Source organism: Lepus europaeus, chromosome 16 (genome assembly GCF_033115175.1).
Source record: "Lepus europaeus isolate LE1 chromosome 16, mLepTim1.pri, whole genome shotgun sequence".
Taxonomy (NCBI): Eukaryota; Metazoa; Chordata; class Mammalia; order Lagomorpha; family Leporidae; genus Lepus; species Lepus europaeus.
Window position 1 is genome coordinate 39,794,611 of NC_084842.1, and position 27,319 is coordinate 39,821,929.

The 27,319-nt window shown below is 39.9% G+C and overlaps 1 protein-coding gene across 1 annotated transcript; it reads left to right on the top strand.

The window, feature by feature from the left end:
• Positions 1-27,172, top strand: AADAT (aminoadipate aminotransferase). The gene is made up of 13 exons (XM_062213459.1): positions 1-233; positions 1,219-1,387; positions 3,162-3,294; positions 6,953-7,027; positions 9,031-9,240; positions 13,528-13,593; positions 15,178-15,260; positions 15,657-15,753; positions 18,224-18,285; positions 19,126-19,190; positions 21,127-21,233; positions 25,603-25,704; positions 26,619-27,172. The coding sequence occupies exons 1-13, from the start codon at positions 167-169 to the stop codon at positions 26,658-26,660; spliced, it is 1,278 nt and encodes a 425-aa protein (XP_062069443.1). The 5' UTR covers positions 1-166; the 3' UTR covers positions 26,661-27,172.
• The last annotated feature ends 147 nt before the right edge of the window (positions 27,173-27,319 follow it).

The following is a 27,319-nucleotide window of genomic DNA, read 5'->3' on the forward strand; positions in this document are numbered from 1 at the left end:
ACCGGACGCAGCCTGCAAGCGGCGGAGCCTAGGCGGTGCTGTGCGGGCGCTGCGGGTAACAGCCAGTGGCCGGAGTGAGCGCTGAGACGAAGGACTTGACCGGGCTCTTTGGTTTTCCTAGTCATCCACAACTGAAGCCGGAGCTCGCTGCTTGGCTGTACCAGGCATGAACTACGCACGGTTCATCACGGCCACGAGTGCGGCCAGGCGGCCTTCTCCCATCCGAACCACGGGTGAGATGCGGAGCCAGCGCCGCTGCCCCCTGCGGTGGGGTTTTCCTCGCCGAGCCCCTAAGAGTTGGGTGCCACCAAGTGACCCTCGGTGGCATCCGTTCATTGAACGGCGAGACCTCTAAACGCGGAGGAACGACGTAGGCCCTGCAGCCCTTGTGGGCAAAGAGCGCGCGGGGCTGGGACGCCGGGCGGGCGGTAGAGTGTCGTTACCAGATGGAGCTGGAGCTGCGGTGGAGAGGGACAGGTGCTGAGGACGTGCGTGGACGGCACTGCTGTCTTGGGAAGCTGGGTGCCGGCCGGCACTACGTGCAATTATGTGTGGAGCGAGGAGGGCCAGGTCAATGGCAGGGAAAGGGCTGAGCGAGCTCCCAGGCGCCACAGGGCAGGGTAGGATTAAGCGGAGGAGGCTGTAGGGGATCCTTGGTTTTCGCTGGCTTCCTGAGCACGGAGGGTTACTCCTCGATCACCTCAGTAGTCTCTCCACCAGTACAGAGACGGGGAAAGTATTCCATATTAAACTAACATCCTTAGTCCCTGTGGACTGCTGTCTGGACATGCCGTCACGTGAGTAATTTAGAAACAACACAGTTCTGGAGGTTAGGAAGCCCCAGATCAAGATGCCAGCGCATTCCATGTCAGGTGAGACCACGTTCAGTAATAATAGAGCCTTGTTGCTTTGTCCTCATGGGGCAAAGGGAGTGACCTGTGTCGTCACGGGCGGAAAGGAGCATACACACTCCCTCGGACCTCTTTTTAAGGATATTCATCCCATTCATGAGGGCAGAGCCCTCCTAAAGGTCCCACCCCCTCATGCTATGACGTTGGGTGTTAGTTCCAACATGTGGATTTGGGGAACACCAACATTCAGACAGTTGCACAGTCCATCATAGTCATTGTTAAACTTTATACGTGGTTGACTGTAATCAACTGTCTGTTTATAAAAATCCTCAATGAAAGTATTTCTTTTCTCTCATGTTTATTATAGCTGATGTAATAGCCAAGGCATCAAAATCCCTCATCTCCTTGGCTCCTGGATACCCAAATCCAAGTACGTTCCCCTTTAAGAGCGCTGTTATCACTGTAGAAAATGGAATGACCATCCAATTTGGAGAAGAGATGATGAAGAGAGCACTTCAGTATTCTCCAAGTGCTGGGTAGGTTATCAACAATTTCTTTGGGTCATTTTCATGAACAGTATTCTAAGGCTACTGGTAAAGGGACTTGTATCTTTTTAAACTTAGTGTTCAATGGTTAGGTTTAAGGAAAGGGTTTTCAAAGAATGATTAAGAGCAAAAAGGATATTAAGTCAGGCATTGTGGTATGGCGGGTTGTTTCCACTTTTTTGGGATGCCTACATCCCATATCAGAGTACTGCTTCAAATCCCTGATGCTCTGCTTCCAATCCAGCTTCCTGCTAATGCATCCTGAGAGGCAGCAGATGGCTCAAGTACTTAAGTACCAGCCCCCAACATCAGAGACCTAGATGGAGTTTTGGGTTCCTGGTTTCAGCCTGGCCTAAGCCTGGCTGTTACAGACATTTGGGGAGTGAACCTGCAGATGGAAGATCGATCTCTCTTCTCTCTCTCTCTCTCTGCCTTTCAAGTAGATAAAAATAGATACACAATTTTTAAAAAGGAGTATTTATGCTTAAAACTCCCCAGTGACTGCATTTTCATCTTAAGTAACTGAGAGAGAGAGAGAGAGAGAGAGAGAGCGCCTCAAGAAGGAAGTGCCATTTGAGCTGAGTGAAAAAATGAGAAGCCAGTGAGGTGAAGAAGTATTTTGGGAGAAGTGAGGACTAAGGAAGCAGCAATTTAATGTTTCTGGGTAATTTTCTAATAATTATGTCTAAATAGACAGGTATGCAAATACCTCATAGGTATCTCATAGGTTCAACTGTCTTTAATTCCTTCAAGGCAAGCTGAAACACATACCTTAAAACCTTATTTAGCTGACCATCTTTGAATGGTAAATATTTATGGAGAGCCTATAAATTATACTTAATTCAAATCTTTTTTCTATGATTGAAAAGAACATTGAAATAATGCTATTATATGTAAGTGATATGTGTTTGGGCTTTTCTCTCCATGATACAAAGAACTTACTGAGCCTGAAATTCTAGGTAGCCTACAGATATCTCCTGAAGAACAAAGAATCAATTACTCATTGAATGCTCTAGCATAAAACAGAACCTCAGGCTTTGGAATAAGAAAGATTATAGCTTCAAATCTCAGCTCATTGATTGATTAAATGATTGATTTTATGTGAATTTCCTAATCTCCAGAGAGATCTAGATTGAGTTCCCTGGGCTCCTGGCTGTCAGCCTGGCGCAGCTTCACCCATGGCAGCCATTTGAGGAAGGGAGCAGAAGATGGGAGTTCTTTATCTGTCCCTCTTCTTCCCCACCTCCCTTCCCCACCCGTGTGTGTGTGTGTGTGTGTGTTTCTCTGTGTCTGTCTCCCAAATAAATAAATAAAAATTTTAATGGGACTATTAATACTGACAGAGGCATTTGAAGGCTTTTACATTGAATGTATAAAAGACTTGTTATAAAACTACCATTTACTTCATGTCTATTTTTATCTTTTGGGAATTTTTTTTCATATTTCATGTATTTCATAGGAACATAGTGATATTTCCCACCCTACTCTACCTCTGCCCACACTCCCAGCCTTTTTCCTCCCTCTCCTACTCTTACACTTAATTTTTATAAAAATCTATTTTCAGTTTACTTTATACTCATAAAATTAACACTACACTAAGTAAAGAGTTCAACAAATAGTATGAAGGAAACAAACACTGTTCCTCAACAATAGAGACAAGGTCTGTAAACAATCATCGATTCTCAAAATGTCAGTTTCACTCCATGTCTACTATTACTATGATTTTTTTACTCCTACAAATTTAAAAACACGCTTTATGCTTTAGAATTCCAGAGCTTGTGTCCTGGCTAAAACAATTCCAAGTTAAATTGCACAGTCCTCCCACCATCCACTATCCACCTGATCAAGGACAGATGGATATCTGTGTCACATCTGGTAGCCAAGATGGGCTTTGTAAGGTAAGACTGAAAGGACAAGGTAACCTACATGAAGAATTAAATGTGTTCTCACTGAACCACAAGAGGATCACATTTTGTGGATTATTGGTTGTCTTTCTTGTCTTTACTTAGAATTATAAATGGGAATGCAAAGACAAAATGGAATTCTTTGTATTCACTTCACATCTAGATTAAAATATGACTGTTATTTAAAGAGTAATAAGAGTAGCGTTCTTTTTTCTTTAGTAGAAATGTAAAAACTATAATCTCACTTCTATTAATGGATTTTAATTAAATTACACAATAATTGTTTGCATGCCTAGAAATATTTTTTAAAGATTTTCTGAAATTGAAAAAAGTTTCTGGCTGGCACCGCAGCTCACTTGGCTAATCCTCTGCCTGCGGCACTGGCACCCCAGGTTCCCAGTTTGGGTGCCAGATTCTGTCCCGGTTGCTCCTCTTCCAGTCCAGCTCTCTGCTGTGGCCCAGGAAGGCAGTGGAGGATGGCCCAAGTGCTTGGGCCTTGCACTCACATGGAAGACCAGGAGGAGGCACCTGGCTCCTGGCTTCAGATCGCGTAGCACGCCGGCCATAGCGGCCATTTGGGGGTGAACCAACGAAAGGAAGACCTTTCTCTCTGTCTCTCTCTCTTTCACTGTCTAACTCTGCCTGTCCAAAAAAAAAGAAAAGAAAGAAAGAAAAAATTTTCTTCTTTTTCCATTTAATTATAAAAAGTGAAGAGGTTGTTTGGGTTTTTGCTTGAAGAGAATCATTTGTGACTCTGGATTGATTTTTTTTTTTTTTTTTTTGACAGGCAGAGTGGACAGTGAGAGAGAGAGAGACAGAGAGAAAGGTCTTCCTTTTTGTCGTTGGTTCACCCTCCAATGGCCGGGGCGGCTGGCACATCTCGCTGATCCGAAGCCAGGAGCCAGGTGCTTCTCCTGGTCTCCCATGCGGGTGCAGGGCCCAAGCACTTGGGCCATCCTCAATTGCACTCCCGCACCATAGCAGAGAGCTGGCCTGGAAGAGGGGCAACCAGGACAGAATCCGGTGCCCCGACCGGGACTAGAACCCGGTGTGCCAGCGTCGCAGGCAGAGGATTAGCCTATTGAGCCGCGGTGCCGGCCTGGATTGATATTTTCAAAGTCTTTTTCTATGAAATGTTTTTCATAGGGAGGGATCCTATGAGCTTTTCTTACAGGACAATGCTCAAGAAAATTTCTTCTTTAGTTGTCACAACAGCAGTGATATCAAAGAAGGAAGATAGCATAACTGGCCAAATGCATCGATAATTTAATCAATAAGACATGCTCATTTTATTACAGAGCATTAGTAGGAATCTAGTTATTATTTCATCTGTCACAGATGGTATTTTTGTTCTCTGTGTTTCTGTCAATATCTATTAGACAATGCTCCCACCTGGTAAACAGCTGTCCCTTTTAATTTAGGATATTTGACATGTGTATAGCCCTAACCAACATGGAAAATATATGATTAGGTTTGGTTTGATCTATTGGTAATGCACATGCCACCCAAGTGATTTCTCGAATTCCAGGATAGCCTGTAAAGCCCGAGTCAGTTAGGAAATTTTCAGAGGATACTGTTTGTTGTAAGATGCCAAAAGCTCATAAGGAAAATATGAATTGAACATGATGGGGAACCAAAGCCAGATCTTCTACCCCAACTGATTATGGTGCTCCCTATTTGTTGTGAGATGTAGGTGGTTAAAATGATAGAAAGAAGGGCTTGAACTGGGGATTATGGTTTTCACAAGGGAAAGGAGGAATATATTTTGACCTATGTATAATTTAGTCCTAGTAGACTCCTTTGATTTAGACTGGAAAGATCAGTTTCCTGAGTCTAACATCAGTAGGTATCATATTGTTCATAAAATGTCCTACGATTTGTCAAGCCTCATCTTCCTTGATTTCTGTAGATCTGGTAACTGCCATCCTCCACTCCTTTCTGAAGCACTCTCCCTGGCTCTCCCTGTACCCCTGGTAGGGGTCTCCTCCAGCCCACTTGCCCTGCCTATTTGCAGTGTCCTCTTCCACCTGGTCACTATTTATTGGGGCTCCTTAAGCCTCAGTCCTTGAGCATCTTATTTCCTGGGTCTGTACACATTCACTGGATGCCTCCATTCTCACCCACAGGGTATCTGAGTGCTAGTAACTCCCAAGCTCCTTCCATGTGCCCCTCTGCCCCCTGAAATCATTGCAGGCTGTTTTCAAAGGTGCCTAAACCAAAACAGCTCCTCATCATCGCACTCAGAAATGGACAATTCGTTGGTTCCATGTTTCCATGAAGGGCACCACTGCCACCTTGTCTAGTTCCACAGCCAGAAATCCAGGAGCCACTTTATAGACCTGTTCCTCACTCCTGGACAGTCCATAATCAAGTTCTGTTGGTTTTTATTTCCTAAACATCTCCACTTCTTCTGTTTAATTCAATCACTGTGCTTTATACTACCCTAAGCTGTCCCAGAACTGAAGCAATAACTTGCCAAACAATCTAAAAACTTCCCAAGCTCTTCCCAAGATACTCATCCTACAGCCAGACTGATCTTTCCAAAATACATATCTGATAGTGTGACTCTTCTTCCCTACCCTTTCTTAAAATTGATACTTATCTTCTTTGGCCCAAATACCTACCATGGTGTACTGTCTGCCCACATCTCTGGTGTCATTCACTCTCTGCTTTATACTCATCTCAGTCCCCAGAATTTTTTCCATGTTCTCAAAATGTGCGTGTTGCCATCCCCAGTACTAACTCATCACTTCCTCAAGGAAGCCTTCTCTGAATTCCCTGACTTCCCATTGTCTCCTACAATGAGCTTTTACAACTTTGTGCCTCTCAGTTAATCACACTACTTCTTTTAATTTTTTATATCCTTATTTGGGCAGTTATTTGATGAGTTGCTAGCTTTCCCAGTGAACTGGCAGCTTTATGAGAGTAAGAACCATGCCATTTTGCACCGTATTTTGAACAGGCCTGACTCATAGGGGACATTTAATATATTTTTTTTGACAGGCAGAATGGACAGTGAGAGAGAGAGACAGAGAGAAAGGTCTTCCTTTGCCGTTGGTTCAACCCCAATGACCGCTCCAGCCAGTGCGCTGCGGCCGGCGCACCGCGCCAATCCAAAGCCAGGAGCCAGGTGCTTCTCCTGGTCTCCCATGGGGTGCAGGGCCCAAGGACCTGGGCCATCCTCCACTGCACTCCCTGGCCACAGCAGAGAGCTGGACTGGAAGAGGAGCAACCGGGACAGAATCCGGCGCCCCAACCAGGACTAGAACCCGGAGTGCCGGCACCGCAGGTGGAGGATTAAGCCTAGTGAGCTGTGGTGCCGGTCCATTTAATATATTTTCAAAGAAGCATTGAAAAGAATAAATGAATTTTAGGAGTCTCACCAGTTACTTTCTTTTTCACCTTATCCTAGCACAGAGGTTGGCAGACAATGACTTGAAAGCTGAATTCAGCACTTCATCTAATTTTGTAAATAAAGCTATGTTAAGGCTCCAGGACACCCATTTATTTCTACATTGTCTGTGATGGCTTTCTCGCTATAAAAGCAGAGACTTGCTGTCTCCTACTCTAGAATGCCCAGAACTCGGGCTTGAGAAGGGGGTTCTGAGAATGAAATTATATTGTCCCACCTAACCTGTGCTTCTTTTGTTAGGTATTTGAAATGATCATTAACCCTGGAGATAATATCCTCCTGAATGAACCTGTTTATGCAGGAACACTTCAAGCTGTGAGTATACACTTTTACAAAAGGCACCTCTCTTATAATAAATAAGAAAAGAAAAACATTCTACCTTTACAATTATCTGTCCTTTGAAAATAAAATGGCATCTTTCATCTGTCAACAGAATCTTAAATGATATATTCAAAATCTGTATGAGATGAAACAGACATAGGGCCCCCATCCACTGGTTCACTCCCCAAATGTCCACAACAGCCAGGACCAGACCAGGCTGAAGCTGGGAGCCAGGAACTCAACCCAGTTATCCCATGGGGATGGAAGGGACCCAACTGCTGGAGCCATGACCTGCTGCCTCCTGGGTGATGACTTGCAGGAGTCTGGACATGAATCCTGGCACTGCAGAAAGGAATGTGGGCATCTTAACTACTTGATCAAAGTTCCACCAGCATTTTTTTAAAATCTAAATGTATAGGTACTAAAATTAGGTTGTAAAAATCAAGCCCAATTTTCTTAATTTTTTTTCTTGAAATGTGACTTAATTTACATTTTTACATATATTTTAATTTCCATCTTTTATTACCATATGCATAAGTATAACCATGTTACATATAAATTTAATAAAGCTTTAAACTACTATGGTGTTAACTAGTACTATCACATTAGTGTTAAGTCAACAAAACTATAATATCCTGAATGAGGAAGCTGATTTCCTGAGTGTGCTGTGCACTGGTCAGAACACTGGTGAGAACTGGGTTTCTTTTGGGCTCTCTGCATTAGGATGGAAATGTCTGCAAGTGAGTACGTTCAGAGAAGCATAGTCAGAATGAATAGGGAGCTGGAAACCACACCACATAATACATGTTTCTAAGAATTGCAGTTGTTTTTTCCCAAAGGAAGGAGACTTCACAAACACAGAATTGTCCTTAAGTATATAAAGTTAGCCATGTGACAGAAGAATTCTATTTATCTGTCCCCATGCCCTTAAATTGATGGAACTAAAGAGTGGACTTTGAAGGGAAATAACCTCAAACCAGTATGAGGACTTTGTAACCATCGACCTCTCTGCCTGAGGAGGTGCAGTGCTACCCATCAGTGCATGCTCTCAGAGTTATCCACTTTGTAAACCAATGCCAATTATAATTATAAAGGTACTCAGTCTGAGGGGCCAGATCAGCTGTAGAACAAATGATCTCAGTATCTCAGTAGCTTTCCACCACAGAGGTTTCTGTCTTTTACTCTGCGCACCCACCACAAGACCACCATGGCTCCATGGCATCTTTACTCCAAGCCTTAAATTCACAGAAGCAGCCCCAATCTGGAACGTTGCCCATCTCATAGCAGACAGAAAAGAGGCACAGAGAACCGCAAGTTGGATGTTAAAGCTCTGTTTCAAAGGAACATGCATCAGAATTATGTGACACTTCTGCACACAGTTTGTTAGCCAGAGCAAGACACATGGACAAACCCAATATAAATGGGACAAGAGGGCAGTCTTTGTGGAACAGCAAGATAAGGTGCCACTTTGGATGCCCACATCCCATATCTGAGTGCCTAGTTCAAGTCCCAGCTACTCTACTTCCAATCCAGCTTCCTGTTGTACACCTAAGAGGCAGAAGATGATGGCCCAGATACTTGGGTTTGTATCTCTAGTGTGAGAGACCCAGATAGTGTTCCTGGCTCCTGGTTTCAGGCTGCCACAACCCCAGCTGTTGTTGGTGTTTCCAAAGTCAGTAGATGAATGATCTCTATTGTCTCTGTCACTCTACCTTTCAGATAAATTAATTTTAAAAAAATTTTTTAAATGGGACAAGAAAGTATAGTCCTTCCCCTTGGAAAGGACAAGAGAGATTTTTGAACAATCACGGAAACCACCCCAGGGAAACCTTAGAATGAAAATAAACAACTTAAGGCCGCTGGAGCATTGATTTGAGTGCAGGTTTATAGATCTAAGGGGATCAGCTGTAACATTCTTGGTTGGTGTTAAATCAAAACTCAGTGGCACTTAACATGCATTCATGTCTGATTCGGGCTTTCATTTTTGTACTCAACAGATGCAGCCCCTGGGCTGCAACATGATTAATGTTGCCAGTGATGAATACGGGATCATTCCAGACTCCCTCAGAGAAGTCCTTTCCAGATGGGAACCAGAAGATTCAAAGAACCCTAAGAAGAACACTCCCAAGTTCCTTTATACGGTCCCAAACGGCAACAACCCTGCTGGAAACTCATTAACAAGTGACCGCAAAAAGGAAATCTATGAGGTATTTGCAAAGAATGGATGAGGTGGTTACCTTCCTGCTGCTTCTTGACCTTTCAGGATACAATGCAAGTTCCCTTACTTATCAGGCTCCTGTTTTCAAAGAAAGTAATTATTAGTAAAAGGAAGTCATATATGCCAAGGACCCAATAAATTTAGACATAGTAAGTTACTGCTTCCTTTGTTAATTATTTTCTTTTCTTTTAATTGGTGTTTTAGTAGAAACAAAACAATATGCTTGTTGAGATGTTAAATTTTATGAGATTATTTAATATTTGATCTCAAGTTTGATTTTTATTACTTCATATTTGTGTTGTTAACTTGTCTCTCTGCCTCCCTCTTGTCATTTCATGTTACTAAGAATTCTCTAAATATAAGAGGCAAGCCTCCTATTTTGTAAAGTCTCTTTTAAGTACCCAAAGTGACTAGCTTTTCACTGTAAATTTTTTTAAGTTTCAAACATTTATTGAGCTCAACAAAAATCTCTGAAAAATAAGAGAAATACAACTTTCATAAAGTCTTTTTTATGTACCTGACAGTGCTCCCTAACCTTTTAACTCCAAACAATCCTTTAGAACTGTTAGAAAATAGTCCCAAAACTATGTTAAGACAGAGAATTAAATCACATGCACTGGAATCATAAGAGAGATTATAACCAGTTTCTTTTACTTAGAAAATACAAAGTTTCAAAATACTGTCTTCTTATTTTGGATACCATCCTGGGCTCTGTCCAGAGTTCTGTTCTCTACTCCATTTATACACTTGCCCGGAACAGCCTCATGCAGTTCCTTGCAGTCAGTCCCATTCTGTGTGTGATGACTCGCATGTTGCCTAGACCCCACCTCTTCCCTCAAACTCCAGACTTTTGTATCCAACTTTCTATTGGACACCTCTACATGGATGTCAAATAGGCTTTCAGACTTAACATGAACAATGTAAACATTTCAGACTTAACATGAACAATGGCCAAAGTACAGCTCCTGATTTTCCCCAGCCCTTCCCCAGACATCTCCTCTACAACAACTCATGCGTTCCATCTCCATAAATACTATAACCATGAACTATTAACCTTTATTCCTCCCCTTCCCTTCTCGCCTTCCCCCATCCAGTCTGTCATGTGGACCCCACCACTACCACCAAGTTTATCTGAACCCGCCCATTCTTCTCTGCTACCATTACTGACCCAATTTGCCAAGTCCCTCCCATTCTTCTCTGCTACCATTACTGACCCGATTTGCCAAGTCACCTCCCCACTGCTATCATAGAACCTTTACAGGGACTTCCTCACTGCACCTGCTGTTTCACACGTGGTCTCTCCCCAGTCATTCCTCACAAAGCAGCCAGTCATGCCTCTCCCCTGCTGCAGTATCAACGTAAAGCAGGCTCATGGAGCCCTGGTGGCTTCCCACTGCAATGAAAATAAAGTCCCAATGCCTTGATCTATTTTGCAAAGCTAAGTCCTTTTATTTATTTTTTAAGTCTTTTTACATTCCACAAAGGTTTTATAAATTTTCTTGAGCAATATGTAATTACTATACAGATTTATGGTATTATGATATTTTAAGACATTTAGAAGGCATTTATAATAAACAGCATTCCCTTCCTGTCATTTATTTATGTTTGAAATCTTTGAACCCCTCTCTTCAGTTCTTCATAAAGTATGAAAGTAGTATCGTAAGTGATGGGTTATTTTGAAATGTAGTCCCCCCACTGTGGAACACTAGAACATGTTCCTTCTATCTGTTTTTTGCCTGTTATCCACCTTCCCTGTATCTCCACTATTTCCCAACCTCTAGTAATTACTAGTCTAAATTCAGATCAGCTTTCCTTTTCTTTAGCTACCACTTGTGAGAATATACATATTTGTCTCTCTATGCCTGGCTTCTTTCATTTAACATAATGTCCTCCAGTTCCATCCATTCGACTACAAATGACAGAATTTCATTCTTTATGGCTGAATAATACTCCATGTGTACATAAAACACATTTTCTTTAACATTGATGGGCACCAAAGTTGATTCTATACCTCTGCTATTGTGAATTGTGCTACAGTGAACATGGGAGAGCAAGTATTTTTCATATGCTGATTTCATCTCCTTTGTGTGTATACTCAGAAGTGGAACAGCTGGGTCAGATGGTAGAACTACTTTTTGTTTTGTGAAGAACTTTCATACTGTTCTCCATAATTGCTACACTGCTTTGCAGTCCCACCAACAGTGTATGAGTGCTCCTTTTTCTCTACATCCTCACCCACATTTGTTGATTTTAGTCTTTTTAACTATAGTCATTATAATTAATATAATTGGAGTGAGGTGATATCTCATTGTAGTTTTGATTTTGATTTGCATTTCCCTGATATCTAATAATATTGAACATTTTTTTCATATATTTGTTGGCCATATGTATTCTTTTTTTAAAAAAGTTTATTTGAATGGCAGAGTTACAGAGAGGCAGAGAGAGAGAGAGAGACAGACAGACAGAGATAGAGGTCTTCCATCCTCTCATTCACTCCCCAGATGGCCAGACCAAGCCAATCTGAAGCTAGGAGCCAGGAGCCTCTTCCAGGTTTCCCACGCAGGTGTAGGGACACTAGGACTTGGGCCTTCTTCCACTGCTTTCCCAGGCCATAGCAGAGAGATGGATCGGAAGTAGAGCAGCCAGGACTCGAACCAGTGCCCATATGGGATACACTGCAGGCAGCAGCTTTACCCACTACACCACAACGCAGGCCCCTGTATTTCTTCTTTCGAGAAATGTCAGTTCAGATCCTTTGTCTACTTTTAAATTGGATGTTTTTTAAGATTTATTTTATTTCTTTGAAAGATTACAGAGACAGAGGTTCAGAGATCTTCCATCCACTAGTTCACTCCCCAAATGGCTCAATGGCTCAAGCTGGGCCAGACTGAAGCCAGGAGCTTCATCTGAGTCCTCCACGTGAGTGACAGGGCCCAATTACTTGGGCTGTCTTGTGCTGGTTTCCCAGGCACATTAGCTGGGAGCTGGGTCAGAAGTAGAGCAACTGGGTCTCAGATGGCACCCATATGGGATGCCAGCATTGCAAGCAGTGGCTTGGCCCACTGTGCCACAATGCCAGTGCCAGTTGGATTATTTTTTGTTGTTGAATTTTTTACATGAAAAACATTAACAAATCTTAATCATCCTTCTTGCTGTAGCCACACTAGCTTTCTTTCTATTCCTTAAACACGGCCTTTGCTGTCACTCATCCCTTACTTAGTCCAGAATCTTCTTTCTTAGTATTTGCACATCTGACTCCCTCTGAGGCCCTGTCAGGAAGGACTGCTCAATGATTAACCTAAAGTAACTCTTCTATTACTGTCCCTCCTAAAAAGGATCCATTGGAATGCTCTACTAAGCACGTAAATAACCTCTCCATCTAACAGATTTTTTTTTTTTTATTTATGTGAGATGTGGAGAGAAACACAGAGATCTCCCATCTGCTAGTTTACTCCGTAAATGCCCTCAACAGCCAGGACTGGGCCAGGACAAAGCCAGGAACTCAGTTCAGGTCTCCCACAGAGGTGGCAAGGACTCAACTACTTGATCCATCCTCTCCCGCCTCCCATTGTGTTCACGAATAGGAAGCAGAAGTTCTGGGCAGAGGCTAAACTTGACCCAGGTGCTCTGATATGGGACACAGCCATCCCAAGCAGCGTCTTAACTGCTGGGCCAAATACCCATCTAGGACTACTTTTGTTTGTTATCCATATTATTTTTTCCATATTATTATTTTTTTTGACAGGCAGAGTGGACAGTGAGAGAGAGAGAGAGACAGAGAGAAAGGTCTTCCTTTGCCGTTGGTTTACCCTCCAATGGCTGCCACGGCTGACGCGCTGCGGCCGGCGCACCGTGCTGATCCGAAGCCAGGAGCCAGGTGCTTCTCCTGGTCTCCCATGGGGTACAGGGCCCAAGCATTTGGGCCATCCTCCACTGCACTCCCGGGCCATAGCAGAGAGCTGGCCTGGAAGAGGGGCAACCGGGACAGAATCTGGTGCCCCGACCAGGACTAGAACCTGGTGTGCCGGTGCCGCAAGGTGGAGGATTAGCCTATTGAGCTGCAGCACCGGCCTATCCATATTATTTATATTCTATCTTTCCCACAAGAATGTAGGTTCCATGGGAGCAAGAATCTTTAGTTCCTTGTTCGTTTCTTTATCCTAAGACAAGAGAGATTCTGTAGTTTCTTGAATAAATGAATATATATACTTATGATTCCAAATGGTTTTAATTTTGGAAAGCCCTTTAAAATAAACATATTATTTTAATATTTTAGCTCGCAAGAAAATATGATTTCCTCATAATAGAAGATGATCCTTACTATTTTCTCCAATTCAACGAGGTAGGTAATGATATGAACATATTTCACTATTAGAAGATAGGGTATTGTAACTTATTGCCGTGCATTTGATAATTAGCCTGGCTGCTAAATCAAAGCTAATCAGTTTCACAACTTTAATCTTTTTTTTTAAAGAGTTATTTATTTGAGAGTTAAACAGAAAGAGAAGGCAAGGCAGACAGACATTTTCATCCGTTGGTTCACTCCCCAGTTGGCCTCAACAGCCGGAGCTGTGCCAGTCCAAAGCCAGGAGCCAGGAGCCTCCTCTGGGTCTCCCACGCGAGTGCAGGGTCCCAAGTACTTGGGCCATCTTCCACTGCTTTCCCAGGCTATAGCAGAGAGCTGGATCGGAAGTGGAGCAGCAGGGTCTCAAACCTGTGCCCATGTGGGATGCCAGCACTGCAGGCAGCGGCTTAACCCACTATGTCACAGTGCTGGCCCCAACAACTTTAATCTTTAGTCTTCCAATTTTATCATAGAGTTAGTACTTTTCATTTTTTGGATTACTCCTCTTTCTAGAAATTACTTAGCTTGGTAATAGTAGCTCATTGTCAATGCCATGCATGCGGACAGGCAGAGTTAGGCCAATGGCCATCTTTAACTGTGACTCTCAAGTAGGTTTCATGTTGGGTGTCAATGTCACTCTCTTGATAGAGGCTGACTAGAATGACGGCTCAGAAGGATGAAGCTGCAGGACACAGAGAGCTGTGCTCAATCAGTGATGTCCATTATGGACACAGGCAGCAAACCACAGGTGTGACATCTTGGTCATTGTGTCCCTGGATCATACCTGAAGAATAATGGAATTTATATTCATTCTCATTATACTTGTATGCCACTTTTCATGATGACTGTTCTCTGATAGACAGTGGAGTGGTACAGACAACCAAAGTCTGAGTCCTCAAAATCCAATAAGATTCTTTATTTGATCACAAAGCCACAGAGAACATGTGCTTGGATTTTCCTCTTCTCCCACGCCCCACCATTAAGTCTACTGAGAAGAAAGAAAAGTTTTCTGTTTTCTCTACAGAGTTTACAAGAACATCACTCTGCCTTCCTACCACACTCTGGCATGACCCCCTTTCTCATTTGTACCTGTAAATATTGACATCCATAGTTCATGCTGACAAAATTTCTCATCTTCATTCTCATCTTTTTTATCTCTAGTTAATTCTAAAGGTCTTCATTCTCTACACAAGCCTAAATGCTGCTGGCCCTCTTCATTTTTATCTTGTGCCAAATAGTTGTTCCTAAGTTCTTTCTCTAAATCTGTTTTTTCTGGTTTTCTATCCTTTGAGGCAAGGAGGACCTGTTTGAGGTTTCTCTAAATTTATAATAATGGCATCTTGAGCAAATGAAGAAGGCCTGTGTGTGTGTTTGGCAGAAAAGCCATGAAGACAGGCAAATGTTACTTAAGAGCATGCACCTCTGTTTGTATTCCATGTTAAAGGGTTGAGATAAAGGTAAGAGAGACTTGTGCTACTGCTATCCAAATTCATGCCCTCATGTTCTACACACAGTAATCATACAGGAACTAACAGTTCTCAGTTTTATTATTATTACTTTTGTTTTGTTTTTCATTTTAAGTCCCGGGCACCAACATTTCTTTCCATGGATGTTGATGGGCGTGTCATCAGAGCTGATTCTTTATCAAAAGTCCTGTCCTCTGGGTAAGGCCCCATGTGTCTAAGTTCTTTTTATGTAAGTTGCTTCTCTTCCACTGGCCTGAAAATATCAGTTTGATTATGAATATGAATACAGGCATTTGTCTCTTTACTCATTTCCAGTAGTCAAAGATGCTTGGCCATTAATCTAAACATAGGGTCTGGTCAGGGTTGTGCTATCACATTTGAAAAAGCACTTTTGAAAAAGCTTGATCTGACTTGCATTATATTTTAAATGTACATTTAAATTTAAATTTATGTTTGAAGTGTTTTATTAGAATTTTTCAATTGTCTGAATCCATTTGTCCCCATGCCATCACACTCTTCCCAGCTGAGTTAATAAGATGATATGTATTAATTGTGACTATGGGATTGGTTTTGTGCCTTTTCTTTTTTGTGCAGGTTGAGAGTAGGGTTTCTAACTGGCCCCAAACCCTTGATAGAAAGAATTGTTTTACACACCCAAGTGTCGTCATTGCACACCAGCACTTTTACACAGGTAAGGACAATTTAGGAAATAAGCATTTTTAAAAATCACATCAGAATAAAAAGTAGATGTTGGCAAGTAAGATTCAGTTAAGGTGAAAATCACCAATATTGAATCTCCAAAATTGCATCACCAATATTGAGTCCCCAGTTCCAATATAATACACCAAATGCTACAGGTGTTTACTCTAAAACTCCAATATTGAGTCCCCAGTCCAATATAATACACCAGATGCTACAGGTGTTTACTCTAAAATTCCAATATTGAGTCCCCAGTCCAATATAATACACCAAATGCTACAGGTGTTTACTATAAAAGACAAATGAGAATTGGATTAACTGGTGTTACTTTGCAGCCTAATCCAAACTTCTTAAGGGTCAGAGTATCTTATTCACTCCATGTCCCTAGCGTCTATCCTAGGAACTCCATAAAAATGTTGTGAAGCTGAATAAAATGCAACTGACCTTGGTGAAGTAGTATGAACTTTGCTGTTGTTGTCTTGGAATCTAAAACAAGAGCAAGGATTCCAAATCTATGTAGTGATTGATTTCTTGCCTTCATTGCACATGTGCTATCCTCTCCAGAAACACTGGTGGGAATGCGTTTTTATTAAAGTAAAGCTAATTTTGAAGAATGTATATGTTTCCTCAGAAGTGTTGAGAAATTATTGGATAGCTGTCACAGCTGAATTGTTTTATAAGATCTCAGGGTCAGGCATTTGATTCTGTGCTGAAGTCGCTGCTCGGAATGCCCGCATTCCGTATGGAGGTGACTTACTCCTCCAATTCCAGTCCAGCTTTTGTTAATGCAGCAAGTGATGAATCAAGTGCTTGGGTCCCTGTCACCCACATGGAAGACCCAGGTGGAGTTCAGGCTGCCAGCTTCAGCCTGGCCAAGCCCTGCCTATTGCAGGATTTAGAAAGCAAACCAAACCAATAGATGGAAGAGCTCTTTCTCCCCCCTGCTTTTCTCTCTCTCTCTCTCCCCTCTCCATTTCCTCTCTGTCCCTCTGCCTGTTTTTCAAATAAAATGTGCATAAATGACTACCTTTAATTAAAAACAATAAAGAATTCAAAATTACTAGAAAAGTGTGTGCCGCTGAGTACGTCATCTGTTTGATTCAGTGCATTCTATTTTTTGTTGTTGTTGTTGACAGACAGAGTGGACAGTGAGAGAGAGAGAGACAGGGAGAAAGGTCTTCCTTTACCGTTGGTTCACCCTCCAATGGCCACTGCGGCCGGCGCACCGCGCTGATGCTATGGCAGGAGCCAGGTGCTTCTCCTGGTCTCCCATGGGGTGCAGGGCCTAAGCACTTGGGCCATCCTTCACTGCCCTCCCAGGCCACAGCAGAGAGCTGGACTGGAAGAGGAGCAACTGGGACAGAATCTGGTGCCCCGACAGGGACTAGAACCCGGTGTGCCTGCGCCACAGGCAGAGGATTAGCCTATTGAGCCACGGCGCCGGCCTGATTTAGTGCATTCTATTAAACACAGATATCCACATGTTTTTACAAAACTCAGAACATTTTTCGTGTTTTTTGAATTTGTTACAAAGGTAACAAATTCTATCTATAACTATTTGGAGAAAATCTCCAAATATATTATCTAAGTTTATATATCTACCATTTATTTTTTGTGTTTAGAGAAGCTGTAGAGTCTAGTAGTTAATAGCATGCATCTGGAGCTGACAGTCTGACCTTGAATCCTGGCTGTGTGACTTCAGAGAAGTTAACCTTTGTGCCTCAAGTTCTCATCAGTAAAATAGAAATCACCTGCAAAATAAGATAGTTATTAAGATTAAATTAACCAAGATATATCAATATAATATATATTATAGTAGTGCCTGGCACATAACAAATACTGAATAAATAGTTATTTTTTCTAGTCTCTCATTGTTATTAAATAACATTTATTATAATTCACTGACCATATAAGGTAGATATATGTTATGTCTTTTCATGGTGGTTTATGTGTAATTAAGAGTGATTTGTTTTCCCTGATCTGTGGTAATTAATAGAGTACCTAAAATGTAATGTATAGGACTGAAATTGACATTTTGAAATTCAATGATTGTTTATAGCTCTTGTCTCAACTGTTGATGAACAGTGGTTTTCTTTTCTTCATACTATTTGCTGAGCTATTTACTTAGAGTTAATCTTATGAGTATAAAGTATACTGAAAATCGATCTTTGTAAAAACAGTAGGAATAGAAGAGGGAGGAGGAAGAAGGATGGGAGCAGGGGCAGGAGGAAGGACAGGGTGGAAAGTATCACTATATTCTTGAATCTGTATATATGAAATACATGAAATTTGTGTATTTAAATATAATTTTAAAAGGAGTGATTTGCATGTACCTGGAATACATAAAATCTGTTCTCTATATTAATTAAAATTTTTTATAAAAAAGAGTGACTTGCTTTTTGGTTTGAAAAAAACATTTTTAGGTGATGAACCATAACATTAGTTATTCTTACCTCTTTTAGCTTATGGTATCCCAGCTTTTACACCAGTGGGGAGAAGAGGGTTTCCTGGCTCACGTAGACAGGTATTGAATCCTTTGTTAAAATGTTTGTGAACAAAATAGCAATTCCAACGGACAAAGGACAGATCACACAGAGTATTGACTTAATATTCTCCCATCTTAAGTATCCTAAGATAGACACTAGGAACCATCTGTTAGAAGTCAGACATCTGTTCATTTCATTAGCTCTCCACTTGGAAAGTGTTGTCAGGAGCAAACAGGGTATGATTTGAAAGTGGAATCCACCTTATACCTAAGGTAATCTGAAATTCCCACCAGATTAGGATTCACTTATTCAACTAATTTAGAAGGTAAACTATCAGACTTATAAATATTTTCTTTAATAACTAACTCTAAGGGTTATATAACACAGGAATTGGCTCAGATGAGTAAGAATATTATTTGCCTGAATAATCACATAGCAGTGCAAGTTGTGAATTAATTTAGTTAGGTATTGTAGTTCCTGCTAGGCCATATAGAAGTAAGGAAAGATGTCCTCATTCCCAAACCAGTGATTCATCGTTTCAATGGTGTTTTCTTGGATGTTGACTGTTCTCCTACCCACAAATGATAGTCATTATTTTAGACAACCAAACACAAAGACTCACTCTGCTACCTCTGTGTTCCATGATGCACACAGAAATAGACTGTGCTCTGTTCATTTTCATTTTTTAATTATTCCACAATAAGGGAAAAAACCAGAATGTTTAAAAAGTTTATCACCACATAAGTTAAACAGAAATGTTCTGTTCTCTTATTTTAATCAAGATAGAAAGCAAATTCTCAGAGCCTAGAGCCTAGTGCCTTTCTTGTTTCTGCAGTCAATATAGTGAAGACATCGTTTTTACTGATTTCTTTTTCTAGGGTTATTCATTTCTATAGGAACCAGAGGGATGCAGCACTGGCAGCCGCAGACAAGTGGTTAAGTGGTGAGTGGACCACACATGCGCCCTGGTGATAACTAGTAGCACCTGTGAGCGAGGGTGACACACACAGATTATTAACAATCCTGGAGGAAGAGAAGCAGCAGTTCAAGGGTATTCTTGCCAAGAGAATGTTACCCTCTCAATGGTTATACAAGTAACTCCTGGTACAGTGTAACCTATCTCTACTCATCTGCTACAAAGAATTTGTGATTTAAAAGAAAAAAAGGCCAAAAATCAAGCAGCCATAACTTACTTAAAGCTAAATAATGTCTCATGTTCAAAAAATGTTCAAGTTATTTCAGAATTTGCCCCAGATAGAAAATACCAAACAACATATTCCATTTCTAACTAAACTACCTAAAGATAAATATGAGCAGACTTCAAAAAGTTCGTGAAAATGGAATTAAAAGATGTTCATTTCATTGCAAAAAATTTTTGAAATCCATGCAATTTTTTCTTTATGTGTGATTTTCATGAAGTCTTTGAAAACCTTTCAGATAAGACATATCTCTCAAATGATTTTCTTTGTAATTAACATCACTTATTTGTAAATATGTTCTTTTGCTAATTTAATGGCAATGTTTTACATTTATTTTTTATTATGGAAGAAACCTGGATGAATTAAATGGTTTTAATTACAAGATATGTGAAAAAGTTCAAAAAAATAGAAATAAAAAATTTATTTTGGTGCCAATTCCATGCATATGAGTAATCTTCAAAAGATCCATGGAAAGTGCATATTCTGAAGAAACTATGCATGGATTTTAAATAAATTTTTTTGCAATAAAATACACTCATCTTTTACTTCTGTTTTTCTGTGAACTATCTGAAGTACCCTGTTCATCATTAAAAATGTCTTTAACATGAATATCAATAATATAAAAATATCAATTCCTTACTTTTGTCATATCCCATTCCCTATAAAATCTTTCTAAATAAAAATTAACTTTGGATAAGAGTTCTGTCCTACCACTTTGCACAGTAGTACTAATGAAAAAGTTTTAACTCACAGCAAGTTTTCCCTTTACAAAAAGATAGTAATTAAAAGCAAATTAATTATATTTTCTTCTTGATTGCTCTGTCTAAATAGTGAAATATAAAGCTTAAAAGTGCATCTGGAATTCTTGAGTTTTAAGCACTTGTACTTACATTCTGATAAAAAAAAAAAAGAAACTAATCTGTTGTACATCTAAACTGTTACATAAATGACAAATTTATTGACATGCTGGAAAACTTCAGAAAGACTTGAAGAATCCTCTTTTAAAACTGAAATGGGCTGGGAGTTTAGCCTATGGGCTAAATTGCTTGATGCCTTATTACCATGTCAGAGGGCCTAGGTTTGATTCTTAATTCCAGTTCCCGACTCCAGCTTCCTGCTAATGCAGACCTAGAGAGACAGCAGTAATGCCTGAAGTGATTGGATCCCCGTCACTCATGTGAGACATGGGATTGGAGTTCCCAGCACCAAGCTTTGTCCCAGCAAAGGCCCAGTCACTTTTTCTCTCTCTTTACAGCTCTTGCTCTCACTCTCTCACTCTCCCTCTCCCTCTCTCATTCTTTTTTCCTCTCTCCTTCCATGCTTCTCAAAATTTTTTAATAAAATTAAATGGAAACAGTCCTTTGGGTATTAGTTCTAGCTAACCGAAGGAGAGAGAAGCACTAGATTTCTTGCTCTCTGCTAAGACTGGCAATTGTAAATGTGCACAGAAGAGCTATTCAGCCTTCATTTGCATCTCTCATTCCCCTCCCTCATGCACACTGACTCTGAAATTAACCCAGAACATCATTTTTCAAGGCCCATAAAATGTATCTTTTAAACTATTATCACTGAAGAAACTTTTTTGGAAGTACTAGTTTATAATTCCTGCACTTATGTGATTTTACAGTATGCTTGGCACCAACTCCAGTATACTTGAAAGATGTTTATTCTCATTTGTAGGTTTGGCAGAATGGCATGTTCCTACTGCTGGAATGTTTCTGTGGATTAAAGTTAAGGGCATTTCTGACGTAAAAGAACTGATTGAAGAAAAAGCCATTAAGAAAGAGGTAAAACTGGGAAGTGGTACACACAGGGGAGACCCAAAGAAAAGCGGCACATTTTCTTTAAAGTTGTGCTTTACTCAACTAGGAATAAAAAGAGATGATTTTTGTTGCCTACCACCCAACTCATAGTGTTCTAATGATAATATCTCATTATTAAAAATCATAATGGGTTTTAAGTTATTTAATTATTCAGCTGGTCTAAAATAATGGAAATACAGCCACTCCTCTCAGCTGCTGATTAGTTAGTAAAGGACACTTACTGGAGTCGTACATCTGGGTTTGAATCCTGGCTCCATCCATGTGGCTTTGGATCAGTTAATCTCCCTGTGCTTCTTCTATAAAATAGAATAATAAGAATTCCTCTCATCAGGATTCTTGTTGTGATTAATGAATTAATATGAAGCACACAGTAACACTTCACATGTTGTAAATGCTCAATAAGTATTAGCCATTAGTATTTGAGATGGATGGATGGATGGATGGTTGGATGGTGATGAAATAACAGGTTATTTTTAAACTCTTGGGGATGGGCCAGTGCTGTGGCATGGCAGGTAAAGCCACCCCCTGCAGTGCCAGCATCCCGTATGGGCACTGGTTCAAGTCCTGGCTGCTCTGCTTCGGATCCAGCTCTCTGCTATGGCCTGGGAAAGCAGTAGAAGATGCCCTGGTCCTTGGACCCTCATAGCTGCATGGAAACTTAGAAGAAGTTCCTGGCACCTGGCTTTGGCTCAGCCCAGCTCCAGCCCTTTGCAGCCATCTGGGTAGTGAACCAACGGATGGAAAACTTCTCTGTCTCTCTCTCTCTCTCTCTCTCTCTCTCTCTCTCTCTGTAACTCTGCCTCTACCTCTCTGTAACTATGCATTTCAAATAAATAAATCTTTTGAAAAAAAGCTCTTGGAGGCCGGTGCTGTGGCATAGTAGGCTAAGCCTCTGCCTCCAGCACCAGCATCCTCTTCCATTACACCTTTATGCATTTTCCAAATTTCCTTCTGTGAGTCTATTTTACCTTCATAATTATTGAGAAAACCCCCTCCATTTCACATACTAATGGCTACTACTTGTTGAGCATCTACTAAACACAGGTATTTGTCTAGGTGCTTTACACATACTAACTCACTAAACCATCACTGTAACCTTTGGGAAGACCATTATCCTTCCTACCCATTTTATTTGAGAGCAGAACTCTTGTAGTTGTCATTGTTCTAATCCTCATAACAGTAAATAGTAGATACTTAATAAAAAATTTAATTGACTTATTTCAAACAGATACTTTTTTTAAATTTTATTTAAGAATTTCAAACGTCATGCATTTCATATACACAAATTTAGGAACATAGTGATTCTTCCCACCATGCCCTCCCTTCTGCCCATCCTCACACCCTTCTTTCTCCTTCCTCTCCTGTTCCCATTCTTATTTTTTACAGATCTATTTTCAGTTAACTTCATAGTCATAAGATTAACCCTCCACTAAGATTAACCCTACACGAAGAGTTTAGCAAATAGTATGAAGAAAAAAAAAGTTCCCAACAGTCAAGACAAGTACATTTTTAGATGATTCAAAGATGTAGTCATAGAAAATAATTTCTTAATAACCTGATCTTTCATAGAAAACGCATGCAACATTGGAAAGAGACACTTAAAGAGACCAGAGCAGGTTGTATACAATCTCCAAAACATTTTCTTGCCAGTATCATCTATACTCAAACATGAGGTTTATTTAACTGTTGAATAATATCCTGCCATGATACTGATAATAGTCTAAATGCCAACCATTTGATAATTAGTGGTAGGCATTCAATATATAATAATGTTATATATTATTATTAAATAATTCAATATATAACAAAATGTTAATTGAGAAAATAACATCTGCCATTGAGTGAACAAATAGAATGCATTCATATCCCCAAATGTACGAATCTTGGCAGAGAAAATGTTCTGTTTGCTAATACTCATGATTCCAAACAGATACATTTTAACACTTTAATAAAGTTTTTTTCTTTGCTTTTTTTTTAATCAACGCCATTATCAAAACCATTTGGTAAGTAACTGTATGTATCTCTGGTCTGGGCGCTAGGGATGTAGACTTCATATTTTATTGTACTTTTTTCAGACTTCATTTATTCCCTATGTTTTGTTGCATGTTCCTTTACATTTTCCACATCATTTCCAACTATAATTCCAGTACCTTAGCCCAGATTTTGGTCAGCTTGCAAAGAGATAATTACCACTCATCCTCTGCCTTGGTTCTAGTCCACCCCAAAGTTTTCCACTATATTGAGAGAATTAATAGTTTTCATTGTATGGTTATTCAGGACAAAGAAACCCGTCTTTTGTCTTGAAACATTTTCATGAGAGTGCCCCAACTCATTTCCCTCTGGCTCATCTGGTAGCAGACAGTATCCAGATTCATACCGTGTCATCATCACAAGCAATTACTTAACAGTTTTGAAGACCATGATTGTACTAGTTAACGCCAGCTGCTTTGAAAGATAAACTCCCAAAATCTCAAAGGCTTAACACAATAGAAGATTATTTTTTACTCATAAAATTCAAAGATGTGATCTGCAGACAACTCTGCTCCCTCAGTGATTTGGGGACCCTGGTTGTTTCCATCTTGTTACATTTTAACCTTCAACACATGGATCCAAGATTGCTACAAAATGGAAAAAGTGCAGTTGGTCACTGGTGGAAAGATTTTTCTAGGGGAGGCCTTGCTCACATGACCAGACATAACAAGAAAGGGGCTAGAGGACAGTGTGTATGCCCAGGAAGCAGATGGAGTTTACAGTCATTCAGCTCTCTGCCGCAGGTCACCTGGAATAGCAGGCCTGTGTCCCACATGGAAGTGTCTAGGTTCAGTCCCCGCTTCAGCTCCTAATTCCAGCTTCCTAACAATGCAATCCCTGGGAGACAGCATCATTTAATGGTTCAAGTAATTGGGGTCCTGCCAGCCACAAGGGATACCTGGATTGCTTTTCCTGCTTCAGCCAGCTGGCCCAACTGTTGCAAGCATTTGGGGAGTGAACCAATAGATGGGAGCACTCACACTTCTGACCCACACCCCACCAATGTGTGTCCCTCTGCCTCTCATTAAAAAAAAAAAAAAAATAGCAGTTCTCATCACTCCATCTTACACACTTTTTTAAGAAAATATTTATTTATTTATTTATTTGAAAGGCAGAGTTACAGAGAGGCAGAGGAAGAAAGAGAGGTTTTCCACCTGCTAGTTCACCCCCAAAATGGCCATTACGGCCAGAGCTGGGCTGATCCGAAGCCAGAAGACAGGAGCTTCTTCCTGGTCTCCCATGTAAATGCAGGGGCCCAAGGACTTGGGCCATCTTCTACTGCTTTCCCAGGCCATAGCAGAAAGATGGATCAGAAGTGGAGCAGCCAGGACTCGAACTAGCGCTCATATAGGATGTCAGCACTGCAGGCAGCAGCTTCACCTACTACGCCACAGTGCCAGCCCCTCTATGCATTTTTTATACATAGAGAAGAGAGTATTTTCCACATTTGTAATAAACATTTGTCCAGTTTTATTATATAACATATACAATTTTTATATAAATTTTATATAAATTGTTTTGTCTTCTTGTGATTTCTTTAACTGTTTTTAAACTTAAAGAAATCACAAGAAGACAAAACAATTTATATAAAAATTGTATACTGACGCCATGAACAGGAGTGTCAAATTGTTAAGTCAGCAACAGGAGTCACTGTGTACTTACATCCCATGTGGGATCTGTCCCTAATGTGTTGTCTAATGTGCAGAGATGCTATCACTAGTACTGAAACAGTATTTTTACACTTTGTGTTTCTGTGTGGGTACAAACTGATGAGATCTTTACTAATTATATACTGAATCGATCTTCTGTATATAAAGATAATTGGAAATGAAAAAAAAAAAAAACCTGGTGTTAAATTGGAAATGGCATAGAAAATTAATTACTTTTTTAAAAAAATATTATGTAGGATCTCTGTCTTTAATGTGCTGTACACTGTTATTTAATGCTATAACTAGTACTCCAACAGTATTTTTTTCACTTTGTGTTGCTATATGGGGGCAAACTGTTGAAATCTTTACCTAATATATACTAAACTGATCTTCTGTATATAAAAAGAATTTAAAATGAATCATGATGTGAATGGAAGGGGAGAGGGAGCGGGAAAGGGGAGGGTTGCGGGTGGGAGGGAAGTTATGGGAGGGGGGAAGCCATTGTAACCCATAAGCTGTACTTTGGAAATTTATATTCCTTAAATAAAAGTTTAATAAATGGAAAAAAAAATATCCTTCTCCACTTTGGGATCAGGTTTACCTGTATTCTAGTTTTTCTTTATAGCATGTTACTTATTTTCCAACCCTCTTAGGTGTTGCTGGTTCCAGGAAATGGTTTCTACGTTAACAGCTCTGCTCCCAGCCCTTACTTGAGAGCTTGCTTCTCCATAGTTTCTCCAGAACAGATGGATGTGGTGAGTACAGTATTCTCATCACGGTAACACTGTCAACTCTGGTTTTGGTGCCTGTGTTCACTTTGAGTTAAAACATTGCTTAATGTCTTCTTAGGCTTCTGAAAGCTTATTCATGGACCAATCATCAGCTAACATAAAGATCCCTTTCTCTCAGTGACTAGGTCTCTACAGACAAATGAGACTAATTTGGAGTTAAAATTTGTTGTCTTCATGAATAACTGTTCAGAACATCCTGAGCAGTGTTGGGAGATTACCAGTGTGTTACAAGGAAAATCTCTTTCCTTTCTTCATGGAATTAACCTGAGCAAAAAGCTTCATGATAGTCACTAGTCTCTTCTCTGAAGAAAAAGGATTGGTGAGGGTAAAGAGAAATCAGTGAAGTCTAGCTTTCACTGAAATAACAGGAAACAGAGAAGCAAGACCCCAAGAGCTGTGTGTCTGGAAATCTAAAAGAAAAAGTTATAAATTAAACAGTGATATTAACCCTGAGGAGAGTTCTTACTTACCCTGGGGGATGGACATTTTTGCTGTGTCTTGGGTTTACTTGCTTTCTTATGTCATTGAATGTGCTTTTCATAAGTTCTCTCTGCTTTTATATATGAGTAGAGTAGAATAGTTTAAAAAATGTGAAATGCATATGCAGGTAAAAGATTATATGAAATTATAAAATAATGTAAATAAAATAGAAAAGAATCATTAGAAGGGCTTATTTAGGGTCAAACAAAATCTAATGTACTTATACCTATGTATCTTAGTAGACACTGATGGCATCTTGCCAGATAAAACTGCCATGATCTTGATTTTTCATTGCCTTATCTCAACTTCCAATGAGCATTCTGTTTGAATTTTTAAAGTTATGACGTTTCCAAAAGAGATCCTAATCTCACCACTTCTTATCTTTTTTTCTATTTTAGGCCTTCCAGAGATTAGCTGAACTTATAAAAGAATCTTTGTGAAGAACTCAAACTAATCATAATATTCATAGAATTTTTTTCAAATGAATTATTTCTATTTAGCTGGAAGAAATCATCATGCATGTTAGCCTTACAGGTGGATTTCATCAAGCATATCATATCTGTAATTAACTAGACAACTTTTAAAGTACTTTTATATATCAGATTGCCAAAATATATTTATAATCTACTTGTGCCTTTTGATAAATTTTCAACCTGCAAAAACTATTTTATCTTGAATTTTATTGTAAAGAGCTCTATAATTGCCTTATAATTTCCCACAAATTTTCTTTGAAACTAACATTTTACACAAAATTATTTTGGAAAATTTAATGAAATATTTAAGTTCAAGGTGGTATATAATGTGTACCTTTTCTATTTTCAGGAAAATTTTATAGATCTTATTGCAAATGTTGTAATTTGACCATTATAAATGGTTTTTAGTAAGATCCCATAATAGCCATTATGTTATACCACAGAAATCCCTTTAAAATAAAATTCTGAAAGTAAACATACTTAAAGTATCAGAGCTATTAATATTAAGCAAGGAGGGGAGATCATGGGCTTAGAAAATTTCACTACATTGCATTTTTGTAACACTACATAATTTATTAAAGCAGTTGGCCAGCACCATAGCTCAACAGGCTAATCCTCTGCCTTGC

What these genes read in the sequence shown, in the direction of transcription:
- AADAT (XM_062213459.1), top strand. Translation starts at nt 167, where the DNA reads ATGAACTACGCACGGTTCATCACGGCCACGAGTGCGGCCAGGCGGCCT. An exon ending in GCCAAGATGGGCTTTGTAAG is followed by an intron (nt 3,295 to 6,952) that starts GTAAGACTGAAA and finishes TTCTTTTGTTAG; the next exon opens with GTATTTGAAATGATCATTAA. An exon ending in GCAAAAAGGAAATCTATGAG is followed by an intron (nt 9,241 to 13,527) that starts GTATTTGCAAAG and finishes TTAATATTTTAG; the next exon opens with CTCGCAAGAAAATATGATTT.